The sequence below is a fragment of the Myotis brandtii genome, unplaced genomic scaffold, assembly GCF_000412655.1.
Source record: "Myotis brandtii unplaced genomic scaffold, ASM41265v1 scaffold291, whole genome shotgun sequence".
Classification (NCBI taxonomy): domain Eukaryota; kingdom Metazoa; phylum Chordata; class Mammalia; order Chiroptera; family Vespertilionidae; genus Myotis; species Myotis brandtii.
In genome coordinates, this window is record NW_005361118.1 from 803,300 (window position 1) to 827,995 (window position 24,696).

General features: G+C 42.3%; 1 protein-coding gene across 4 annotated transcripts in view; it reads left to right on the top strand.

The window, feature by feature from the left end:
- PLS1 (plastin 1) overlaps window positions 1–24,696 on the top strand; it is a 157,112-nt gene that overhangs the window by 51,191 nt on the left and 81,225 nt on the right. For all 4 annotated transcript variants that reach the window (XM_014542171.1, XM_014542172.1, XM_014542170.1 and 1 more), the window contains 3 exons: window positions 9,761–9,864; window positions 19,708–19,871; window positions 21,968–22,097. In XM_014542171.1, coding sequence (XP_014397657.1) covers window positions 9,795–9,864; window positions 19,708–19,871; window positions 21,968–22,097 — 364 coding nt within the window. In that variant the 5' untranslated portion in view covers window positions 9,761–9,794. The remainder of the gene's footprint in view (window positions 1–9,760; window positions 9,865–19,707; window positions 19,872–21,967; window positions 22,098–24,696) is intronic.

Below are 24,696 nucleotides of genomic sequence, written 5' to 3' on the forward strand. Positions count from 1 at the left end.
GGGCGGGAAGCTTGGCTTCCTCCATCACCAGGGGCAACCCAAGCCTACAGTTCTGCGGCCGCAGCAGGCTTGGCTTCTCTGCTGAGGCAGCGGAGAAGCCAAGTCTCTTCAGTCTTCAGTCTTCAGTCTTCAGTCTTCACTAGGGCTGGAGCCTTCAGTCTTCGATCCGTGCCTGCGTATGCAAATTAACCACCATCTTGGTTGGGTTAATTTGCATACTCATTGGCTGGTGGGCATAGCGGGGTGACACCAATTTGTATGTTTGTCTATTATTAGGTAAGATAGTTTGGAGGAACAACAACAAAAAGGAGAAAATTCAGTTGTGGAAGGTTCATCAGCTTTTGGAATGTACCCCTTTAGAATTTAAATAGAGAATAACTAGACAGCTTATAATTTTGAACAGAGATATAGTGACATCTCATGAAATTATTGTAAGCTGTAAGTCCAAAAGAACAATAAGAGCACTAAATAGAGGTGACAGAGAAGCTTGTCATTTTTAATGTGCCCACTTAAAGTTTCTTTCAGGCTAATTTCTTTGAGAAGCTATAACTACATTAGATATCTGATTGTGTATAAAAATGCTATTATAAGAATAGATGGAGAGGTTTTTTTTTCAGCCATACTCAAAATCTGACTGTACTTTTCTTGTTCCCTCTGTACTGTGGAAACACATTACAGTGACACACAGTGATTATAGGATGGCTCTTGCTGAGGTCTTGATCAGTGCAGAACAAACTGCTTTTTGGCAGTTGAACCAGCTTGCAGGGACGTGATGCTTGGGGATAAACCCAAGAACATATCTGACTTACAGGGTGGGCAAAAGTAGATCTACAGTTGTGAACACATGAAAGAGTTTATTCTTGTATTATTTATTAATTATTGTCTTATTTTCCATGCGAACAACTGTAAATCTACTTTTGCCCCACCCTGCCTATTTTTTCAATCTCACGCATTGGGTAAATTACTCTCTCCCACTCTACTCACAATGCTAGTAACTTCCTGATTTTAATGATTTGTTGTCTTTGAATGTTTATTTTTACAGATAGATTACCCTGCTTTGCCTCACACCAGAGAGACCTGCCATTTCTCATAATATAGTACTACTCAGTTTGTCATCTTTAGCTACAGATGAATTGAGAGAGAAATGGGAAAAATCTTTCTGGATAAAGGGAAAAGGGAAAAATGTGCAAAGAAGCCATAGGCCTGAAGATTGTTAGGCTAGGAATATAGTCTTCAACACTACTGATTGCTCTGAGGGCAACCATAAACTGACTGATTTTCCTGCTCCCTAGTCAGGCTGCAGTGAATGAGTGATGCCTGTACTTATGCAGGTGTTTAAGGTCTAACACCCACTTTGGGTTCTTGGCATCACACAGGAAAGCATTAAAATACTAGCCAGCATAAAGTTTAAAGTGACAGAGAGTTTATTACTGAAGGAGTGATACAGAAAGAGGGCTACTCCATAGGTAGAGCAGCCCCCTCCCTGAGGGAGTTACTCCCACCCCCATTTTTTGTTTTTCTTTTTTATTGAATTTATTGGGGTTACATTGGTTAATAAAATTGCATAGGTTTCAGGTGTATAATTCAATAATACATAATCTGTATATTTCATTGCGTATTCACCACCCCAAGTTAAGTCTCCTTTATCACCTGTACCCTTTTCTACCTCCCCAACCCCATTTTCCCTCTGCCCTCTGGTAGTCACCACAGTTGTTGTCTGTGTCTATGAGTTGTGTGTGTGTTTTGTTTTGTTTTTGCTTAATCCCCTCATCTTCACCCAGTCCCCAAACCCCTGCCCTCTGACAGCTGTCAGTCTGTTCTCTATGAATTTGTTGGGATATATATTTTTTAAAATTTATTTTATGTTTTTATTGATTATGTTAGAGAGAGCGGAAAGATAGAAACATTGATGAGAGAGAAACATTGATTGGCAGCCTCCTGTACACCCCCTCCTGGGGATTGAGTTCACAACCTGCACATATGCCCTGACCAGGAATTGAACTGGTGACCTCCTGGTTCATGGGTTGATGCTCAACCACTGAGCCACACCAGCCGGGCTGGGATATACTTTTTTATTGAGGATCATTTAATTGAGGGGCAGGGCATTCAATAAGGGAAGGAATATTCAGGATTTTTCTGGGAAAGGGCTGGACACTGCTCAGAAGAGCACTGTGGACCATTTTGTGTCCTTAGGAAATATTATGGTGGGTTAGGTGTATCATTTAGTAAGCTAATGTATTACAATCTATACTAATAAAAGGGTAATATGCAAATTGGTCACAACGCCCTCACAGTCACGACCGGATATGCTAATTAGTTACAACCAGTATACAAATTGACCATCACTCCAAACACACAAGATGGCCACCCCCATGTGGCCACAAGATGGCCTGCAGGGGAGGGCAATTGTGTGCACTCAGGCCAGCAGGGGAGGGCAGTTGGGGGTGACCAGGCCTGCAGGGGAGGGCAGTTGGGGGCAACCAGGCGGGCAGGGGAAGGCAGTTGGGGGCGATCGGGCCGGCAGGGGAACAGTTAGGCATCAATCAGGCTGGCAGGGGAGTGGTTAGGGGGTGATCGGGCTGGCAGGCAGAAGCGGTTAGGGGCAATCAGACAGGCAGGCAGGCGAGCAGTTGGGAGCCAGCAGTCCTGGATTGTGAGAGGGATGTCTGACTGCCCGTTTAGGCCTGATCCCACAGGGGTCGGACAGTCGGACAGCCCTCGAGGGTCCCAGATTGGAGAGGGTGTAGGCTGGGCTGAGGGACACCCCCCCCCTAGTGCACGAATTTCATGCACTGGGCCTCTAGTGAGCATATAATGAGGTTATTGCAAGGTGAAATTAGTTGCCATGTTGGATCAAGCTGGTCTTCTGCTGGTTTTAAGCCATATAACCTTTGGGGTTGATCTTATTATCTCCTTGACAGTTCCAATAGCCCTTATTGGTTACAGTTGTTTTGCCACATACCCTATCTCAGTACCATTGGAGGTATGACAAAACCATTACTGCACCTGTCTGGGTGGAGCTGAGGGCACAGAATGGGAAGTAAGCTTTACACTTCATCCCTCTCTGCCCAGACCACCTTTTTCTCATCACTTCTACACTTGCAACTCTGTGTTTGGGTTTCAAAACTGAGGAGGTAGCTGTTTGGTGTTTGCCAGGGATAATGGGGAGAACTTTTGGGCAAGGGCCTTGTGAGAAGAGACCTTTTTTGCATTGTTGTTTTTGTTTGTTTGTTTCGTTTTTGTGAGGTTTTTTTTGACATACTGATTTAATCATTTAACTATTCAGCAACTCCTTTTAAATTAAATTCTTTATTGTTGAAAGTATTACAGATGTCTCCATTTCCCCCCATCGACCTCTCCCGACCTGCTCCTCACACTCCCCCGCCCCGCCCCCCGCACAGCACAGGCCCTCACTTTCCTATTGTCTGTGAGCAACTCTTTTTTTTAAAATTTGTATTGAATTTATTGGGGTGACATTGGTTAATAAAGTATATAGGTTTCAGGTGTACAATTCAATAATACATCATCTGTATATTGTGTGTTCATCACTCCAAGTTAAGTCTCCTTCCATCACCATTTATCCTCTCTATACCTTCTTTTACCTCCCCTACCCTCTATCCAGCAGCTCTTAACTCTTCACACCCATTCATTCAGTTGGTGAAAAAAAAAGTGAAATAGCTTTTAAATCTCTGTGTTTGGATGACCAGATCCCATATTCAAAGTAATGAAGGTCAGAGTTAGGGTACTAGCACCTTTCATTTCAATATGGTGTCTTTCTTTCCTTGGGAAAGTTACTTTTTTTCCCCAGTCCTTTAAATATAATCTTTTTTGTTTGTTTTGTCTGACTCCATTTCTGGACTCAAAATACTTGTTGACTTGCCATGCTTTTACACTGGTGTTCTGGCCTGGACTGTGCCCCTCTACACTGGTGTCTGGTCTGGCCTGCAGTTGCTTTAATATGAACAAGTTAGGCCACAACAGGAATTCTTCACATGCTAAATACTTTAACAAGAATTTTTGTTTCTGCTTTTTTGTGTTGTTCCCCCCCCCCCAAAAAAAAATCTTTGGTCTCTGTCTCTGTTATTTTTGTTTTCTCTTAAATGCATATGTCCTCACAAACCCACACCTTTGAGCCTTCCTTCTTATATTGCCATTTCATATACTGCAATTGCCTTGTGTTGATGTAAGAAATGTCCAAACCTGTAGAGAATTTTTACGAGTTCATTTGAGCCAAACTGACAATAATCGCTGGTAAGCAAAATTTCAATGGTTTGAGAAAATGCTCTGGAGAACGGCAATTTTGCATCTTATTTTACACATTAGAATCAGAGGAAGAGGCATAAGGGGGTTACATGAAATCTATAGGTGGTAGATTAGGGAGGTGGGGGAAAGCAAAGTGAGGGAAACTCTGCAAAGAACAAATAATGAAGTTAGAAAGGTTAATGAGAATAAAATAGCAAAATATGGCTAATACAAGGATAAATTAAAGTGAACTGAAAAATACCTAAGAGGCCAGGTATGGACAGAGGCGATCATGTCTAATGCGGTTGGGAAGAAGTTAAGGACACAAAGGGAGTGGTGTGTGGAAGTCCAAGTGGTTGAATTGAGAGAAGGGCGCAGAGAGCACATTATGTAGATAGTGTGGGAGTAATGAGATGGTTAATACTTGGGAATACTGAAGCAGAAAAAAATCCCCAACATCAAGATAACAGTATAAGGTTGACCCTTGCACAACTCAAGTTTAGGGACCCCGACCCCTCTCCAGTCAAAAATGTGCATGTAACTTTTTTGCAATACTTGTGCCTACCACAGTGGGGTAGCTATGAAATTAATACAGCAGTGCAGTATGTACTACAGTTAATTTTATGCAGCTATGATTTAATACTGCATCTTTGTGTTTGTTTACAGTTCTCTAGACTGTGAATGTTCATATGTTTTGATAAATTTTTAATATTTTTATGATATATTTGTATATATTTGATGGTAACATATTTTATGCATTCATGACATACCTAACTTTTTCTTAGTTTTTTATATTTCTAGGCTATGCAGTTCAACTGTGAAGTTTTTCAAACTATTGCATGTCTTAAAAATTTTTTCCAACATATTTATTGAAAACAGTCTGCATGTCGGTGGACCCATGCAGTTCAAAGGTCAACTGTATTGATATTTTCTTTGTTTTTGCAAGAGATTGCTAGCCTTCTTTTAAGAGGCCACAAGTGAGTCAGGCAGTTTGGAATAGTGTTACTTCATCCCAGATGTGTTAGACTGGCTTAACTCTGTGATGGTACCTACTTATGGTTTCTGAGATTGTGCAAGCACTTAGAAGATTATTTTATTTAAGAATAAAGTTAAGTTTTTATCAATTACTGTTTTAAAAAGTTTGGGGTTTGGCAAATCCAGGCTGTTGGCAATCAAAGTGACCACTTTTTAGGAAAATTTACCTTGTAGAGTGAATGAGAAACCTGAGCTCAATTTTTTTGTGTAGAAATATGCTTAGGAAAAATGTGAATTATATTGTTCCCATTTAATAGCTTGCTCTGTTCAAAGAGCAGTCCAGCTGGTATGTAGAGTAAGAGATTAACAAAGTCAATGATATCCCATTTTATATTTATACTAGAGGCCCAGTGCACAAATTCGTGCACCAGTGGGGTCCCTCGGCCTGGCCTGCGGGATTGGGCAAAAACTGGGTCTCTGACATCCCCAGAGGGGTCCTGGATTGCGAGAGGGCACAGGCCAGGCTGAGGGACCCCACTGGTGCACGATTGGGGCCGGGGAAAGACGCAGGAGGTTGGCCAGCTGTGGGGAGGGACCGCAAGAGGGCTCCAGGGCATGTCCAGCCTTCTCGCTCAGTCCTGATCAGCCAAACCCCAGCAGCAAGTTAACCTACCGGTCGGAGCTTTTGCCCCCTGGTGGTCAGTGCACGTCATAGCGAGTGGTTGAGCAGCCTTAGCATATCATTAGCATATTACGCTTTGATTGGTTGAATGGACGACTGGACACGTAGCATATTAGGCTTTTATTATATAGGATGACAGACTCAGTAGACATTTTAACTAAAGAAAGTCTGATAAAGAAAGAACAGGTTGATATGGAATATGCATGATTGCTTCTTGCAAAGTCAGCGATGCAGCTCCCTCTTGTTAATTGTGGTTGAAAAGTACATTGCTGGAGATATTATAAAAAAAAAAAATATTTTCAGGTTTTCTTTAAATAGAAAGAAAACTTCAATTAATTTATATTTCTTAGCTGCTTATTTCTTCACGTAGTGATTCATTCCTGTGACCTTGTGATCTTTAAACTTGTAATGGAAAGCTGAAAATAGGATGTAATAGGAAAAAAGGAGGGTTATGGTGAGAGATGAGAGAAGAGTTTTTGAAGAAGAGAGGAGTATATAGGACACTGGTGGCACTGCTGCTTTCCTCACCGGAGATACTGACATGCTCCAGGACCTCTGACCCTAGCCAGTTCTTCGGAGAAACACTATCAAGGCTTTTTTCCCATAAAAATCAGGAATGAAGGAAATATCACATTTCTCCGAGTTCTTTAAAGCAACTTTATTTTGACTTTGATGCCTCATCCTGCTTGAGTGCTGTCAAATTTATCTCAGGCACCCGCAATTTGCCTCTTAGCCTCTGTTATCCTGGGATCTTAAACAGAGCAAAGCATGGAGGAAGTTCTCCTATCCTCAGTTATCAGTCCTGTCATCAAGTGGATTTCTCTCATAGAGGTTCTACTATACTTTGTCTGTGCCTTGTCTCTGCCACCCCTGGGGTAGCAGTCTCCTTGCTGTCATTAAGTGAGTTCCCTCCTTCCCCATTGTGATAATCTCTCCCTTCTCTTGGTCTCTCTCATTTGTGGCTTCCCAGAGGCCTCTTCTCCTGCTGCCCCGTTCCCAAGATATCCAGCCTAAGTAAGCCCTAAGAAGGTCTGTGCTTCTATCCAAACTCAGAAGGCCCACAGATTCCAGACTGGTTTTGCTTTCTGTGCTGCCAGAATTCCTAACATAAAAGATAGTTATTACTTTCATTGATTGGGGGTAGGGGGGAGAGAATAAATATAATTTGATATTTCAATACATTATTCTGCCCAAATAATATTAACTATTTTGATTAAGATTGAGGTACTGAAAATAAATTTTCTCCTGTTCAAAACCGATTTTTTTATCTTTATTTATTATTTTTACTATCCGAGTTTACAATTTTTATATTATGAATAATTTAAAACAAAAAATACCAAAAAGTACAATAGCAATTTTAACTGATGTCCATATACTTAAGCTCAGATGGAACAGATGTTAAAATTTTGCCGTAATTGCTAAAAATCTGTCTTTTTAATAAAAGTAATAGATCTAGCTCTAACCCAAGCTGCACTCCTGGCCTCCCTCTCCATAGACAACCAGAGAGGACCCAAATAAATGAAATCAGATATCAAAGAGAGAATTGACAAGTGACACTATAGAAATACCAACAATTCTAAGAAAATACTTTGATCCCAGGCCCTGGTCAGGGCACATGCCGATGGAAGCCAATCAACATGTCTCTCTCACATCAATGTTTCCCTCTCTCACTCTGTCTCTTGTCCTCCTTTCCACTCTCTCTAAAAATCAATAGAAAAACATCTGCAGGTGAAGATTAAAAAACAAAATTCCACCTTGAGATATTTATCTTACAGAAATAAACATGGATATGTACAATTATTTACCTATTAGCATTTTCATTGCAACATTGTTTGCAATATTGGAAGCAATGAAATACCCTGAAGCAAGAGATTTACCAAATATGTTATGATATAGTAATATGTGACCATTAAATATCCTATATAATAAAAGAGAAGCATGTAAATTGACCATCCCTCCACTACGCTCACCAGCCAATCAGGAGTGAGTATGCAAATTAACCCGACAAAGCTGGCAGGTTAATTTGCATACACAGGCGCCAGGCGGAGAGCAGAGCAGTAGAGCCGGCAGCTTGGGGGGACGTGGCTCCCTTGGTCGCTCCCCCGAAGCTGCGGGGTGGAGAGCAGAGTGGGAGAGCTGGTGGAGAGTGGAGCGGCTTGGGGAACTTGGCTCCCTAAGCCACCAGACGGAGAGCAGAGAGGGAGAGCTGGTGGCTTGGAGGACTTGGCAGAGTGGGAGGCCATGGGACGGAGATAGAGCAGGAAGGGAAAACCAAGAGCGTGGGGAGCATGAGGAATTCTGGGGACAGTAGTTCTGGTGGCAGCCCCAGGACCGGAAGCGGAAGCCCAGAGCACAGGGAGCACCAGGAATGCTGGGAATTGTAGTTCTGGTGGCAGACGGATCTCCTAGACCAGTGGTTCTTAACCTTGGCTGCATATTAGAATCACCTGGGAATCTTTTTAAAATCTTAATTTCTGGGCCTCATCCTCCGGAAATTCAGTTTCTTTGTTACTAATGTTGTGGCCTCACCCCATAACAAAGAAACAGAATTTCCAGAGGATGAGGCCCAGAAATCAGGATTTCAAAAAGATTCCCAGGTGATTCTAATGTGCAGCCAAGGTTGAGAACCACTGTCCTAGACACTAGCAAAGCGAGCCTGGAGCAAGTTACTGTTGCAGTGGGGGATGGAGGGAAAGCAAAGGTGAGAGACATAAGTAAAATCAGAGTGTCTAGGAAAAATTAAAGGGAAGATATCCTAAAACTTCCAGGAAATCTCCACCAATGAAGCAAAGAAAAAAAAATGCCTCTATTATTCTGTGAGCAACAAACAAAACTGGGTTGGGGGTCTCAGACAATTCGCTCATATGATTGCAAAGACAGAAACTCCCGGATTGGAGATGGCTCCCCTGAGGGCTCCCAGATTGGAGAGGGTGCAGGTCGGGCTGAGGGACCCCCACACCCCCCAGTGCATGAATGTCGTGCACTGGGCCTCTAGTTGTATTGATAAATAACATGGAAACATACAACATACAACATTGATAAATAATATGGAAACATATTCATGCAAAAATATAATATACTAACATTTTTCACCCCTTAAAAAGGTATTCATGTACTTGAAAGTACAACAGATAGATATAGATAATAAAGTGATACCAGTTGATGTTTCTGGATAGTGGGATTATGGGTAATTTTAATTATGTTTTGGAAAGCAGCTGTGCTCACTACCACCAAAGCTATTTTCTGTTTGGGTCATATGTTACCAATTACTTTCTACAATGACTACCACCTGTTTGTTTTTGTTACAACTCAGTTTTACTGGATTTTCCCCCTTTAGTTTGTATCACTTGCTCAGAGTAAGAAAGGACCCCCATATCTGGGAAAGACATCTCCCCTAGGGAAGGGAGAGTTGGTGGCAGTGGCCGCATTTTGTAAAGCTGACCATGAAAGCCACAGCTCCATCTCCAGATGTGCAGACTCCTCTTACTGTAAAATTCTATTTGTGGACACGGCTCATGTATTAAAATTTTACTTTCTGATCTCTTTCTTTATGTTTACAAATGTTACACTTCTCTCAAACTTGAAGTGCATATTTTACTGAAATAGTGGGGTAAAATGTAAATGAAAATGATGCGGGCTATTAAGAACTAGCACAGGGTGTGAAAAACAGGTATTTGTTACCCTGGGATCTATTTCTATTTCTTCCTTGTCAGCCAAACCTCTCACGTGATTCCTTTTACGTATTTTACTGCCTGTGGACTCTGTATTGCTTAGATAAATGTTTGTAAAAGGCTCTTTTTATAACATTGCTTTTTTATTTTTTATTTTCTTTCTTTTTTTTTTTTTTTTTTTTTTTTTTAGGTATAAAGACCTGAGGGAAGTCTTTCCTGTCAAGATGGAAAATAGTACCACTACCATTTCTCGGGAGGAGCTGGAGGAACTACAAGAAGCATTTAATAAAATAGGTATGCTTGAGAAAAACTCCATGTGATGTTATTCTTCTGCTTGGTATCAGACTTCCAAGAATTGAACAATACCTTTTATTGCTTCTACCACCACCCATTTACCCGGAGATGTATTCCTTTTTTTTCTTTTCATCTAGGTTTCACTGGATTCTTCCTTTCTTTCTGAAAGATAAACTGAAACTAGGCTTGAATTTCTAGGACAATTGTACTTTCAATTCTTTGATCATTTCTTTGCAGAGAATAATCCAGGTTAATGAATGACAGTGTAATTGAATATGCTTAACATGATATCCTCATTACAAAGAAAAAATAGAGAAATACTTCCTTGTCTATAAACTGAACTTTGGCCTTTATGTGTTTTTCATTAACAATAACACTTTTTTACTTCATTTAGAATATTTAAAAATCTTAATATTCTTTTTAAAGGCCATAGGGCCTATTTTCCTGCTCCCTTATGCATAATTTAAAAATCTTAGTGTCATTTTTAAAGGTCATTGTGTCTTATTTTTCTTCTTTCACTTTTTAAAGCCATTCAATGTTTTGTCTTTATGATATTATCATTTGAACAGCTTTGTATTTTTCTCCCCCCCAAATTTACTCATACTCTGTTTGATTGCGTTTCTTCTGCATTTTGCTCTTAGAAACCTGTGACAAACCAGGAGAATATAAATACCATATTTGGCTGACAAAATAAGATTTAAGATTAAAATGTAAAGCTCTTCAAAAATAAACAGTAAAGTTCTCAGGAAGCTTATGACTTACAAATCATTGCTATGAATTCTACAAATCTCTGAACCCCTCCTCTTCTTCATGTATAGGTGGCTCCAGGATGACTCAAACCTTCAGAATACAGTCTGCACAGTGGCTGAATTAGGCTCATGGTGCATGCCTTAATCTTGGTCTTGTCTTTATTTTGGGCACCATATATTTGTCATTAGGGCATTGTATGAAGATGGTATGATTTCTATAACATCACTGTTAAAAATAACTTTTATAGGGTTTTGTAAGCAGTGCCTAGTCTTTTCAAGACAGAAATTAGGCAATTATTGGGATATTCTGCTTATTTTGAACATTGAAATAGAGGAAGTAATAAAAATGTATCGCTTGCCCGGACATTGTGCCTCAGTGGTTGAGCGTCAACCTATGAACCAGGAGGTCAACATTCGATTCCCAGTCAGGGCACATGCCTGGGTAATTGAATATGCTTAATATGATATCCTCATTACAGAGAAAAAATAGAGAAACACTTCCTTGTCTATAAACTGAACTCTGGCCTTTATGTGTTTGTCATTAACAATAACACTTTTTGACTGGGAGGTCTTTCCCAGATATGGGGGTCCTTTCTTACCCCACGGTCTCTGGTAGGGGGTGTGCAGGAGACAGCTGATAAATGATTCTTTCTCATCATTGATGTTTCTCTCTCTCTCTCCCTTTCTCTCATATATATATATAAAAATATATATATTTAAAATGTATCTGTTTAGTTTGACATTTCTGTTATTTTATAGGTGCAGTTTGGTAGCTTGCATAAAAGTGCTACCTAGGTCTTAGTAAAATAAATGAATTAGTAATCAGTTTTCTTTGTTTAGCATGCCCACTTTAACCTTTATGACTCATGGACATACAATCCTGTAGTACTTATTTAATGATATTTTGAATAAATAATTCATTGATGGAACAGTTCTGACAGCAAGATAACTTGCTGTGTGAGAGAAGTGCTAACAGCAGCTGAGCATGTACTTGTTACTTCATTTACAAGGTAAATGGCTACTCATAAACTCAGTGATCCCTCTGCTTATTTGTTGTACCAACAAACTTTTCTGAGAGGTCATACAACCTAACTAGATGGGATATTTTGGGTTCTCTAGGGAGAAGTGAGAGATTAAAATATTTGTCTTATTTTTTAATTGTGGTAAGATAGACATAAAATTTATCATTTAGTGTACAGTTCAGTGGCATTAAGTACATTCACATTGTTATGCAGTCATCACCACCATCGATCTCTAGAATGTTTTCATCTTCCCATACTATCATTATACCCATTATATACTAACTCCCAGCCCCACCAGGTCTACTGCCATTCTACTGTCTGCCTCTATGAATCTGGCTACTCTATAATAACCTAATATAAGTGCAGTCATAAAATATTTGTGTGTTTTTTGTGACTGGCTTACTTCACTTAGCATATGTCTTTCTTCAAGGTTCATTTATGTCATATCATGTGTCAGAATTTCCTTAATGTTTTTCTTTGAGTGAGAGAGAGAGAAAGAGATACACCTCTTTGTTCCACTTATTTCTTCTTCATTGGTTGATTCTTGTATGTGCCCTGGCCAGGCATGAAAATCTGTAACCTTGGTGTATGGGGACGATACTCTGACGAAGTATGCTACCCCGCCAGGGCTGAATTTCCTTACTTTTCAAGACTGAATAATATTCCATTGTATGTCTATACAATATGTTGTTTATCTGTTCATCAGTTGATGGCCACTTGAGATGTTTCTACCTTTTGGCTATTGCTACTCATGTTGCTATGAACATGGGTGTGCAAATATCTGTTCAAGTCTCTGTTTTCAGTATACTGAAAAATGGTATTAAATTGTATAGTTAAACATGGTATTACTGAATCATATGCTAATTTTATGTTGAGTTTTTTAAGGAACCACCATACTGCTTTACATGGTAGCTGCACTCTTTCATATTTCCACCAGCCATGCACAAGGGTTCCAGTTTCTTCAAATCCTTGCCAACACTGTTATTTTCTGTTCTGTTTTGTTTTTAATAGTCATACTCATGAGTGTGTAGGGGTATCTCATGGTAAGTTTGATTTGCATTTCCATAATAATTAGTCATGCTGAGCATCTTTTCATGTGTTTATTGGCCATTTGTGTATCTTCTTTGGAGAAATGTCTAAGTTCTTTGCCCATATTTTTAATTTCAAGTTTTTTAAAATTACAGTTTACATTCATTATTATTTTGTATTAGTTTCAGGTATACAACATAGTGGTTAGACAATCATATACTTTACAAAGTGTTCCTCTGGATATTTCCAGTGCCCACCTAACATCACACATAGCTATTACAATATTATTGACAATATTCCCTGTGCTGTACTTGATTGTTTAAAAAATCTTTATTGTTGAGAGTATTACAGATGTCCCCCTTTTTCCACCCCTTACCCACCCCATCCCAGACCTTCACCACCCTATTGTCTTTGTCCATAGGTAATGCATATCCTATATAATCCTATATAATAAAAGGCTAATATCCAAATCAACCAAACGGCAGAATGACAGTTGCTATGATGCACACTGACCACCAGGGGCCAGACGCTCAATGCAGGAGCTGCCCCCTGGTAGTCAGTGCGCTCCTACAGGCGGAGCACCTGAAGCCGGGCTCACGGCTGGTGAGCCCAGTGGTGGTGGTGGGAGCCTCTCCTGCCTCCATGGCCTTGCTAAGGATGTCCGACTAACGGCTTAGGCCCACTCCCCGGGGGCAGGGGGGAGTGGGCCTAAGCCATTAGTCAGACATTCTCTGAGGGCTCCCAGACTGCCAGAGGGTGCAGCCCAGGCTGAGGGATCCACCCCCAACCCCCTGCCCCGGTGCATGAATTTCGTGCACCAGGCCTCTAGTATGCATATAAGATCTTTGGTTAATCCCTTAGTTAATGTCTGCCCCTCCCAACCCCTTCCCTCTGAGATTCATCAGTCTGTTCCATTTTCCATGCCTCTGATTCTATTTTATTCACCAGTTTATTTTGTTCATTAGATTACTTGTTTGTTTCTTTTGATTTCTAGATGCAATTATTGATAGATATGCATTTATTGCCATTTTATTGTTCATATTTTTTTTTATCTTTTTCTTTATCTTCTTCTTCTTTCTCTTCTTAAAGAATACCCTTCAACATTTCATGCAATACTGGTTTGGTGGTGATGAGCTCCTTTAGCTTTTTCTTGTCTGTGAAGCTCTTTATCTGACCTTCAATTCTAAATGATACTTTTGCTGGAAAGAGTAATCTTGGTTGTATTCCTTGATATTCATCACTTTGAATATTTCTTGCCACTCCCTTCTGGTCTACAAAGTTTCTGGTGAGGAATCAACTGGAAGTCGTATTGGTGCTCTCTTGTAGGTAACTAACTGCTTTACTTTTGCTGCTTTTAAGATTCTCTCTATGTGTTTTGCCCTTGGCATTTTAATTATGATGTGTCTTAGTGTGGGCCCCTTTGGGTTCCTCTTGTTTGGGAGTCTCTGCACTTCCTGGACTTGTAAGTCTATTTCTTTCACCAGGTAGGGTAAGTTTTTTGTCATTATTTCTTCAAATAGGTTTTCAATACCTTGCTCTCTCTCTTCTCCTTCTGGCACCCCTTTAATGCAAATGTTGGTACCCTTGAAGTTGTCCCAGAGGCTCCTTATACTATCTTCATATTTTTGGATTAGGTGTTTTTTGTTTCCTCATATTCCAAATCATTGATATAATTCTCGGAATCCTTTACTCTATTGTTGAATTCCTGTAAATTATTCATTATTTCAGTTAGTGTATGCTTAATTTCTGACTAGTCTTTTTTCATGTTTTTGACATTCTCACTAAGATCCTTGAAAGTCTTACTAAGTCCATTGAAGCTCTCATTAAGTCCCTTGAATCCCTCATTAAGATTCTTGAGCAACCTTATAATCATTGTTTTGAACTCTGTATCCAGTAATTGGCTTGCTTCCATTTCTTTCATTTGTGACATGTTTCTTTGTCTACACATTTTGGCTGCTTCCTTGTGTTTGTTTCTATGTATTAGGTAGACTTCTATGTCTCCTGGAATTGGTAGTGGCCTTGTGTTGTAGGTGTCCTACATGGCCCAGTAGCTCAGCCTGCCCAGTCACCTGAGCTGGGCACTCTAGGTGAGCCCCTTTGTGGGCTGTGTGCACAGTCTTGTAGTATTTGAGCTTTGATTGCTGTTGGCGTTACTGGGAGGAATTGACCTCCAGGCAAATTGGCTGTGAGGACCAGTTGTGACTATTCTATGGAGCAGAACTTGTTGCAGTGGGGCTTTGGTGCTCACTGTTTGCCCTTTGATTGTGTAACTTGTGGATGTGTGGAGTAGTAATATGATATGGTCTGAAGCTGTCCACAAGGTGCACTGGCTCTGGGGCCTCCTGGGAGGTACAAAGTCAGCCACTGCCTAAGGCCATGCAGCAGGAGCTACAGAGAGTCTGCAGATGGCTGCTACTTTTATTGGGCTTGGAAGTGCCCAGGAAAGGCCCAGCTGTGAAGCAAGGCAGGCTGGTGCTAGTGCTAGGTCTTGAGCCTTTTATTGATAGGTATGGCACATGTTGACACCAGCTGCTGCTTGTTTGTGAGATTTTAGGAAAGTCTGAAGCCTGAGCCAAGATATGGCCATTCATATGGAAAAGCTGCTGCAAACAGCTTGGGTGGGCTGCAAATTGTATTGGCCAGGATCCCAAATAGTCACCAGGGAAGAGTGAACAGTGTGGGCCATGCTGATGGAAACTCAGATATGGCTGCCAGTCAGCTCTGCGAGTGGGGAGGCCCTAGCACAGGAACAGTGACCCCTGAGAGCACCCCTATCTGGGAGAAACCCCTCCTGAGTTCTTGCCCTGATGCCAGATAATCCAGTTCCTTCCTGAATGTCCCAGGTTCCTTTTAAGTGGGCACCCCAATGTTGGAGCCTAGAGGGATTGAGTCCGAGTAAGTCTGTGTACTGGACTTTAAGAGTGAGTGCCTGGATCTCCAGCAGCCTCCGTGTCACTCAGCCATAATCCCCACTTGTTTTTACAGCCTGAAGTTACAGGGGCTTCTCTTACCAGCTCTGGACCCTGTGCTGAGGAGTCTGGTGTGGGGCTGGGACCTCTTGCTCCTCATAAGTGGCCTCCACAGCAGAGATATCCCTCCTGATTAAAAAAAACAAACACGCCACAAGCCTGTTGATGCTTCTGCTCCTCCTACCAGTCTCAATGTGCTTTCTTCTTTACTTCTCTAGTTGTAGGATTTCCATTCAGCCAAATTTCAGGAGGTTTTGACTCATGATTGTTCTGTATTTTAGTTGGAATTTTGATGTGGTTGTGGGGACAGCAAATACCCACCTTAACCTACACTGCCATCTTGGTTTTCTTCTCCCTATGCTGTACTTAACATCCCCATGTCTTTGCCCATTTTTAAATCAGGTCAGTTGTTTTTTGTTGTTGAGTTGTAGGAAAGTCCTATTTCTTTTGAAAATGTGATATTTATGGTTATTTAATCTAAACCTTGATATCCTCATTTTAAAATTTAGAATAGTAATATTAATTAACTCAAGGTTGTAAGGATTTCATGAGATAAAGTAAGTCAAGTTCTTAACAGATATTGGCACAGAATAGGTGCTTATAAAAAGGTATCTGTTATTTCTTGTCACATCACACCCAAACCACAGAGGTCATGGGGATGGAACTGGGATTTAAAGCACACACATCTTTCTGTCTTTAGAGCCCTAACCTTTATCTATTCTTACTAGTTTAGCATGATGGTTAGCAGGTAAATAACTTTTTCTCAGTCATATATATATCTATGCTAATAAAAGGGTAATATGCTAATTAGACCAGATTGACCGATGCCTTCCGGATGTCTGATGTCCTTCCGGACAAAGCCACGGTGGCAGGGGCTGAGGCAGAAGTGGTTAGGGGCGATCAGGCCAGCAGGGGAGAGAAGTTAGGGGTGATTAGGTTGGCAGGGGAGTAAGCAGTTAGGGGCGAGATCAGGCCGGTGTGGGGGAGCAAGCAGTTAGGGGCGAGATCAGGCAGGCAGGCAAGGGTGCAGTTAGGGGCGTTCACGCTGGCAGGCAGAGGCAGTTAGGGGTGATCAGGCCAGCAGGGGAGCAGTTAGGGGCATCAGGCCAGCAGGCAGAGATGGTTAGGGGTGATCAGGCAGGCAGGCAGATGAGCGGTTAGGAGCCAGCAGTTCTGGATTGTGAGAGAGATGTCCGACTGCCGGTTTAAGCCCGAACCCTGTGGCAGTTGGACATCCCCGAGAAGTTTTGGATTGGAGAGAGTACAGGCCAGGCTGAGGGACCCCCCGCCCCCGTGCATATATATAATAAATTTTATATGTGTGTGTATATATATATATAATAAAAGCTAATATGCAAATCGACCAAATGGCAGAACGACCGGTCGCTAAGACGCACACTGACCACCAGGGAGTAGACGCTCAATGCAGGAGCTGCCCCCTGGTGGTCAGTGCCCTCCCACAGGGGGGAGGGAGCACTGCTCAGCCAGAAGCGGGGCTCAGGGCTGGCAAACATAGCAGCAGTGGCGGGAGGGCACAGGCCAGGCTGAGGGACACCCCCACCCCCCTGTGCATGAATGTCTTGCACCCGGCCTCTAGTATATATATATTCTCACCCAAGGATATGTTTATTGATTTTGAGAAACAGAGACAGAGAGAGACAGTTGGGCCTCCTGTATGTGCCCTGACTGAGGATTGAACCTGCAACCTAGGTATGTGCCCTGACTGGGAATCGAACCCACAGTCTTTTGGTGTATGGGTCGACACTCCAGCCAACTGAGCCACCCAGACAGAGCTCTTTTTTATTTTATAGTACTCCCTACCACAGTACAGAAGTAAGCCAGCCTAGTTTATTTTTCCATTGCAGAATTATAGGAAACAATTCTGAAATGATGATATATTAAATAATTAGTATATGGTGATATCCTATATAATCCTATATAATAAAAGAGAAACATGTAAATTGACCATCCCCCCGCTACGCGCACCAGCCAATCAGGAGTGAGTATCCAAATTAACCTGACAAAGATGACGGGTTAATTTGCATACACAGGTGCCGGGCAGAGAGCAGAGTGGGAGAGCTGGCAGCTTGGGGGGACGTGGCTCCCTCGGTTGCTCCCCCAAGCTGCTGGGCAGAGAGCAGATCAGGAGAGCCGGAGGCTTGGGGGGATGTGGCTCCCTCGGTCTCTCCCAGCAACCGAGGGAGCCACGCTCCCCAAGTTGCTGGGCGGATAGCAGAGTGGTGTGGAGCGGCTTGGGGAACATGGCTCCCCAAGCCGCCAGACGGAGAGCAGAGAGGGAGAGCTGGCAGCTTGAAGGACTTGGCAGAGTGGGAGGCAGTGGGATGGAGACAGAGCAGGAAGGGAAAACCAAGAGTATGGGGAGCACCAGGAATGCTGGGAATCATAGTTCTGGTGGCAGACGGATCTCCTAGACACTAGAGCAAAGTGAGCCTGGAGCAAGTTACTGTTGCGGTGGGGGATAGAGGGAAAGCAAAGGTGAGAGACATAAGTAAAATCAGTGTCTAGGAAAAATTAAAGGGAAGATTTCCTAAAACTTCCAGGAAGCAAAGAAAAAAAAAGCCTCTATTCTGTGAGCAACAAACCAAACTTGGTTGGGGGTCTCAGACAATTCACTGCTATGATTGCAAGACAGACAGAAACTCCTGGATTGGAGAGGGCTCCCCTGAGCCCTCTGGGGGCTCCCAGATTGGAGAGGATGCAGGTCGGGCTGAGGTGAATCTTCGTGCACTGGGCTTCTAGTAGTAAATAATTAATTTCTATCTGAATTCAAAGAAAGCAGTATTAATTATTACAATAGTGAGCAATTTAGCTTGTTAACTGACTTCTGAGATACAGTAATGTTTTTGTTATTGGTAGGTTCAAGTTTAGAAATTTTTCATTGTTCTGAAGAGTATTAATTCTGGAAACTCATGCATGAGACTTTAAAAGTTTCTGTCTTTATAATTAATTCAGTTATAGTGAGGGCAGCTCTTTTACTGAGAGGAAAAAAAAAATATATGAACCAAAGCAACCATTACCAAATGTGCTACGATAGCCTATACAAGGTACTGGTATATCCAGGCAACTAACCAAACACTCCAGAGCTCTGTTGCCAACCCTTGGCAGAAGTGTTTTATGTCACTTTTGTTCTGTGTCAACAAGTGACATGCAGTCTCTAGGGAAAACCCAGGGGAGAGCATTTCAGTGATGATATGAAAATGACAGGGAACCTATTTCCAAAAGTCCAAATAGGTGTGAAATAATTTCTTGAACACTTAAACTCAAAATAATATCCAACATGATTCAGCCTACATCATGGTATCAGCAATACATTACGAAGAAGCAGTGAATTATTAACAATGAAACAGAACCCTACCAAGAGAAATGTAGGCCAGGAATGCCTTATGTATATTTTACACATACATAGTTTATATGAAGTGTGGGTCCAGCAGACCCCTTCTGTAATTCCGTAAAGAAGTTAAAGTCTGGTGGGTGTTCCCTTGTGACCATTGATGCTGTATTTTTTCTAGATATCTGAGACTTCCAAATACTTAGTTCTTTGAAGCTTAGTCATGTGCTACACCTGAGTTTTCATCTATCAGGGCAGTATCTGTATTATGCACTTAAAATATGTATGGTAGTCCTAAACCTATGGGGGAAAAGTGCATTTGAATATGAATTTTTAAAAAAATATATATTTTATTGATTTTTTACAGAGAGGAAGGGAGAGGGATAGAGAATGAGAAACATCGATGAGAGAGAAACATCGATCAGCTGCCTCCTGCACACCCGCTACTGGGGATGTGCCCGCAACCAAGGTACATGCCCTTGACCGGAATCGAACCTGGGACCTTTCAGTCTGCAGGCCAACGCTCTATCTACTGAGCCAAACTGGTTACAGCTGAATATGAGTTTTTTACATTGCACAGTTCAGGTGCAGGAGAAAATATTACTGCCACTAGCAAAACAAACCTAAAAGGTTCTGCTTGCCTGTGAATCTCCCAAACAGCCATCTGAATGCACCTCTCCAACAGAGTACAATTGATATTTGACAGCTCATAATTTATCTTACAGATATTGACAACAGTGGGTATGTCAGTGACTATGAACTTCAGGACCTGTTTAAGGAAGCAAGCCTTCCTCTGCCTGGCTACAAAGTCCGAGAGATCGTGGAGAAAATTTTAGCAGTTGCTGACAACAACAAAGATGGCAAAATAAGTTTTGAAGAATTTGTGTCCGTAAGTAATCTAATCCTGTCTTGGCTACTGAATATAGTGCTTTGAGAAAAATTTTAATAATGTCATTGTCTCTTTGCTTAAATATAGCTGCAGAGACCATAAATGGTGCTGCTTTAAAATTGATGATAATTACAATAATGTCCACACATAATTAATAAAATGATAATTAATAAAATAAATAATTAATAAAACAAGAGAAAAAGTCATTCTCAAATGGAAGTCCGACTTAGAGAACAATAACAGTTTATGCCCTAGTAAAACTATAGTTGCGTTCATTGCTCAATGACTGTCTCTGTGTGTAGAATATTTACTGTTATTATTTGGCCTTGAGAAATGGAATATTTTTTAAACTGAAATAGCTAAGGCATGGAAGCTATACTTTCTAGAAACTGGTTGTTTCCTTGTGGTCAGTTATACCTCAGTTTCAGTAGGGCCAGGTAAATGTTGATGCTAGCTCTGCGAGCATTATTTCATTGTTAAACTACCTCAAGGCTCAAAGAACTAAACAACATGAAATATAACATATGACTCAACCAATAAAAGAAAAATAGATTGTAGAACTGAATATTGAAGATTATGTACTTCAAACCTCTCAGGCCAAGAGAGATGACTGGGTTGTTGCCATTGCCAACTGGCAGTTGAGCAAGGGCTGTTGCTTCTTCCCATCAACACCACCATGACTACATTTTTCATATGAAAAATGTAACTGTTAATACAATTAAATAAATACCTATGAAATGTAAATCATCTGTTTTTGCATTTTTTATTGGCTAAGCAAATATTTGAGCCCCTTTCTTGTCAGGAGCTCTTCTAGGCACTGCGAATAATGTGCTAAACAAAGAGATGTGGTCCCTGCTTTTGTGGAGTTTGCATGTGGTGGGGAAGACAGAATAACAAAAATGGATAGAAGAAAACTGTGACAATTGCTATGACAGCAGTATAGGTCTCCTTGAGAGTTTATAGTAGAAGGGATTGAATTTGGTGGGGAGGCTGGAGAACCAAGGGACTCAGGGAAGGTGTCTCAGAAGCTATAAAGACTAAGCCGAGATCTGAAGAAAAATGCTACACAGATAAAAGGGGTGGAGGGGGGATGAATAATGTGTGAGGTGGGCAGAGGTGACAGCCTGTGCGGAGGCTGTCAGTTTAGGAATGGTAGATGCTCTCACCTCGGGAAAAGAAGCTGAGTGGCTGGAGCTGAGGTGGTTAAGGGAAAAGGAATTCCCTAGAGAAGTAAGTCAGGGTCAGGTTCTACAGGGTCCTGCAGGGTGTTTGTTTTTAGCCTAAGTGCAATATTAAGCCAGTGATATGGGAAAAATAGAGTGTGAGGTGACATGATCAGATCTGCATTTTTAAAAACTCGTTCTGGTGCTACTGGAAGAACTGGTTGAATTCAGTCTAACTGACCTCTAGAAAATCCAGTGAGAGGGTGGTTGGGAGTGTGTTTCTCTAAGCTTATGTATTTCCTTCAAGAGCTAACTTACACTGACATATATACATTGAAGATGTCCAGACAAGACAACACCTTCATTAAGGCATTTTAAACTCTATCATGTAGCCCAGCCGGTGTGGCTCAGTTGATTTGGTGTCTTCCTAGGCACCAAAAGGTTGACGTTTCCATTCCTAGGCAGGGCACAGGCCTGGGTTTCATGTTTGTCCCCCAGTTGGACTGCATCCAGAAAACTCTGATGTTTTTCTCTCCATCCTTCTCCCTCTCTCTCTCTCTTTCTTTTCTTCCCTCTCTCTCCCTCCCTCCCTCTCTCTAAGCATGTCCTGGGGTGAGGATTAAAAAAAAAAAGGAAACATAACTCTAGCATGTAGTTATTCTTTAGTTTCAGTACAACAGATCATGGCAAATCTGGAAGAATAATTTCAATGTGTTCAATTTAAACTTAATTATAACAACATTTTTTTCTAGTGGTTGGGATGCAAACATTTGTCCATTCTTTGTTATTGGTAAAATGACCTGTGAGTTATCTGTTAGTATTTATTTTGTTGTCATTCCAAATAAATAAAGAAGTCTAAATAATTTTCCTTCATGTTACAAGGTTTTCTATGATTATCTGATGAAGACTCATTTTACTTTTATCCCATTCCAGCTAATGCAAGAGTTAAAAAGCAAAGACATCAGCAAAACATTCCGAAAAATAATTAACAAGAGGGAAGGGATTACTGCTATTGGAGGAACTTCGTCCATTTCCAGTGAGGGCACACAGCATTCCTATTCAGGTAATTTCTCACTCCACATTTGACCTTTTAGTCATTGATTCATTCAACAAGTTTCATATTCATCGAATCTAAGATGCCATCTACACTAATAAAAGAGAAACATGGTAATTGGCGTACGACCGCTACCCTTCCCATTGGCTAATCAGCATATCCTTATGCAAATTAACTGTCAGCCAAGATGGCGGCCGGCAGCCATGCACTGAAGCGAGCAGGGAGGCTTGCTTGATCCAGTGACGGCGAACTCCAACGTTCCCCGCCTAACTTGCCGGCCTCTTAGCTGCAACTCTAAGCAACTATGTACTATGTTGCAAATAAGAAGCTAAACAAACCCCCAGAAACCGGCTGTCAGTCAGCCAGGTTCAGCCAGCCGGCCGCAACATTGTATCGATGTTTTCAGCAGCCGAGGCCTCAGAGCTAAAGCTGGCCCAGAATAAAAAAAGAAAAAAGAAAAAAAGGAGCGGTTGGGAGCTTTAGTCCCCCACTTTCGAAAAACAGCCCTCAGCCCCTCACCCAGACTGGCCAGGCACCCCAGTGGGGACCCCCACCCTGATCCAGGACCCCCTTCAGGGCAAACCAGCCAGCCCCCACCCATGCACCAGGCCTCTATTCTATATAGTAAAAGGGTAATATGCCTCCCGGCACCAGGATCAGCGGAGCAGCAAGGCTCCCGGCACCGGGATCAGCGTGACAGGGGGCAGTGCCCCAACCCCCTGATCAGCCCTGCTCTGTGCGTGACTGAGGGTGGCGCCGCAACCTCCCCATCGACCCTGCCTTGAGTGTGACAGGGGGCGGTGCCCCAGCTCCCCTATCGGCCCTACTCTGTGAGTGACAGGGGGGCGCTCCTCAACCCCCTGATCGGCCCTGCTCTGTGGGTGATAGAGAGTGGCGCCCCAACCCCCGTCCACGGGCCTTGCTCTGTGTGTGACAGGGTACGGAGCCCCAACCCCCCTGATGGGCCCTGCTCTGTGCGTGACAGGGGGCAGTGCCCCAACCCCCTGATCAGCCCTGCTCTGTGCGTGACTGAGGGTGGCGCCGCAACCTCCCCATCGACCCTGCCTTGAGTGTGACAGGGGGCGGTGCCCCAGCTCCCCTATCGGCCCTACTCTGTGAGTGACAGGGGGGCGCTCCTCAACCCCCTGATCGGCCCTGCTCTGTGGGTGATAGAGAGTGGCGCCCCAACCCCCGTCCACGGGCCTTGCTCTGTGTGTGACAGGGTACGGAGCCCCAACCCCCCTGATGGGCCCTGCTCTGTGCGTGACAGGGGGCAGTGCCCCAACCCCCTGATCAGCCCTGCTCTGTGCGTGACTGAGGGTGGCGCCGCAACCTCCCCATCGACCCTGCCTTGAGTGTGACAGGGGGCGGTGCCCCAACCCCCCAATCGGCCCTACCCTGAGCGTGACTGAGGGTGGCATCGCAACCTCCCGATCTGCCCTGCTCTGTGCATGATGGGGCGGCGCCCCAACTCCCCAATCAGCCCTGCTCTGAGCCTGACCAGGGGCTGCACCTAGGGATTGGGCCTGCCCTCTGCCACCCGGGAGCAGGCCTAAGCCAGCAGGGCGTTATCTCCCGAGGGGTCCCATACTGGGAGAGGGCACAGGCTGGGCTGGGGAACTCCCCCCCTCCCCGAGTGCACAAATTTTTGTGCACCTGGCCTCTAGTTTATTATAATTCACACCATTGTTTTATGTACCTTTGAGGGAAAATCAGAATAAATTTGAAATGCCTCTTAATTTCAGAGATGTCAAAATGAAAAATCCTAAACTCATAGAAATCAATAAGTTCTTACTATGTGTCAGGTGTTTTAGAAACAATAAAAGTATCATTTATTTTCAGCATTGCGTGTGTTTAATCATAATCTTTGAATGACTTCTTCATCCTGACTGGTGGCGTGAGTTTTCCTTTAGACCTGATCTAGGAACATGTGAAGAGGTTTGTTGGAAGGACTTTCTCTTTCCATTTTCCGGGAGCTGAGATTCCTTTCTGATCTTTTATCAAGCAGCCAGTGACTAGAGAGCCCCGTACCTGACTGATCTGATAGAATCACTGGGCTGTTGCCCAGTGAGAAATCGAGAGTGGCAGTAACTCCTAAGATGAGAGGCCTTGCCCCATGTTAAGCTTACCTCTCAGGGTCAAGATATTTAAGAACCTTTGGCAAAGTTCTATTTGTTCATATTAACATAACATAATTAGTACATGCTTTTAAAATTTTTTTACAAAAATTCACTGTAACTTTTTTCCCTTTCTTTGTGAGTTAAATCTCTTAGTATCCTCTTGGTTCTTTTCCTTTCTAACTGGATTTTCCTCTGATAATATACTTGCACTTCTCCCACCAGTTGTATTTTTTTCCTAATCTTTTCCCAGTGGGGTAGTGTAGTGGTGAAGGCAGTGGTCTATAATTGTTATCTCCATTTTTTTAGAGGTATATACTTTTTTACTCTATTTCTGTCTGTCCATTCTAAGGAAAAGACTTCTTTCTTTTTAAAAAACACCTTTTAATTGAGGTAATATGTACATTTAGAAAAGTGCTGAAATCTTTAAATGAATATTTACATGTAGTGTATATATGTATATGTATATGTATGTGTGTGTATATATATAT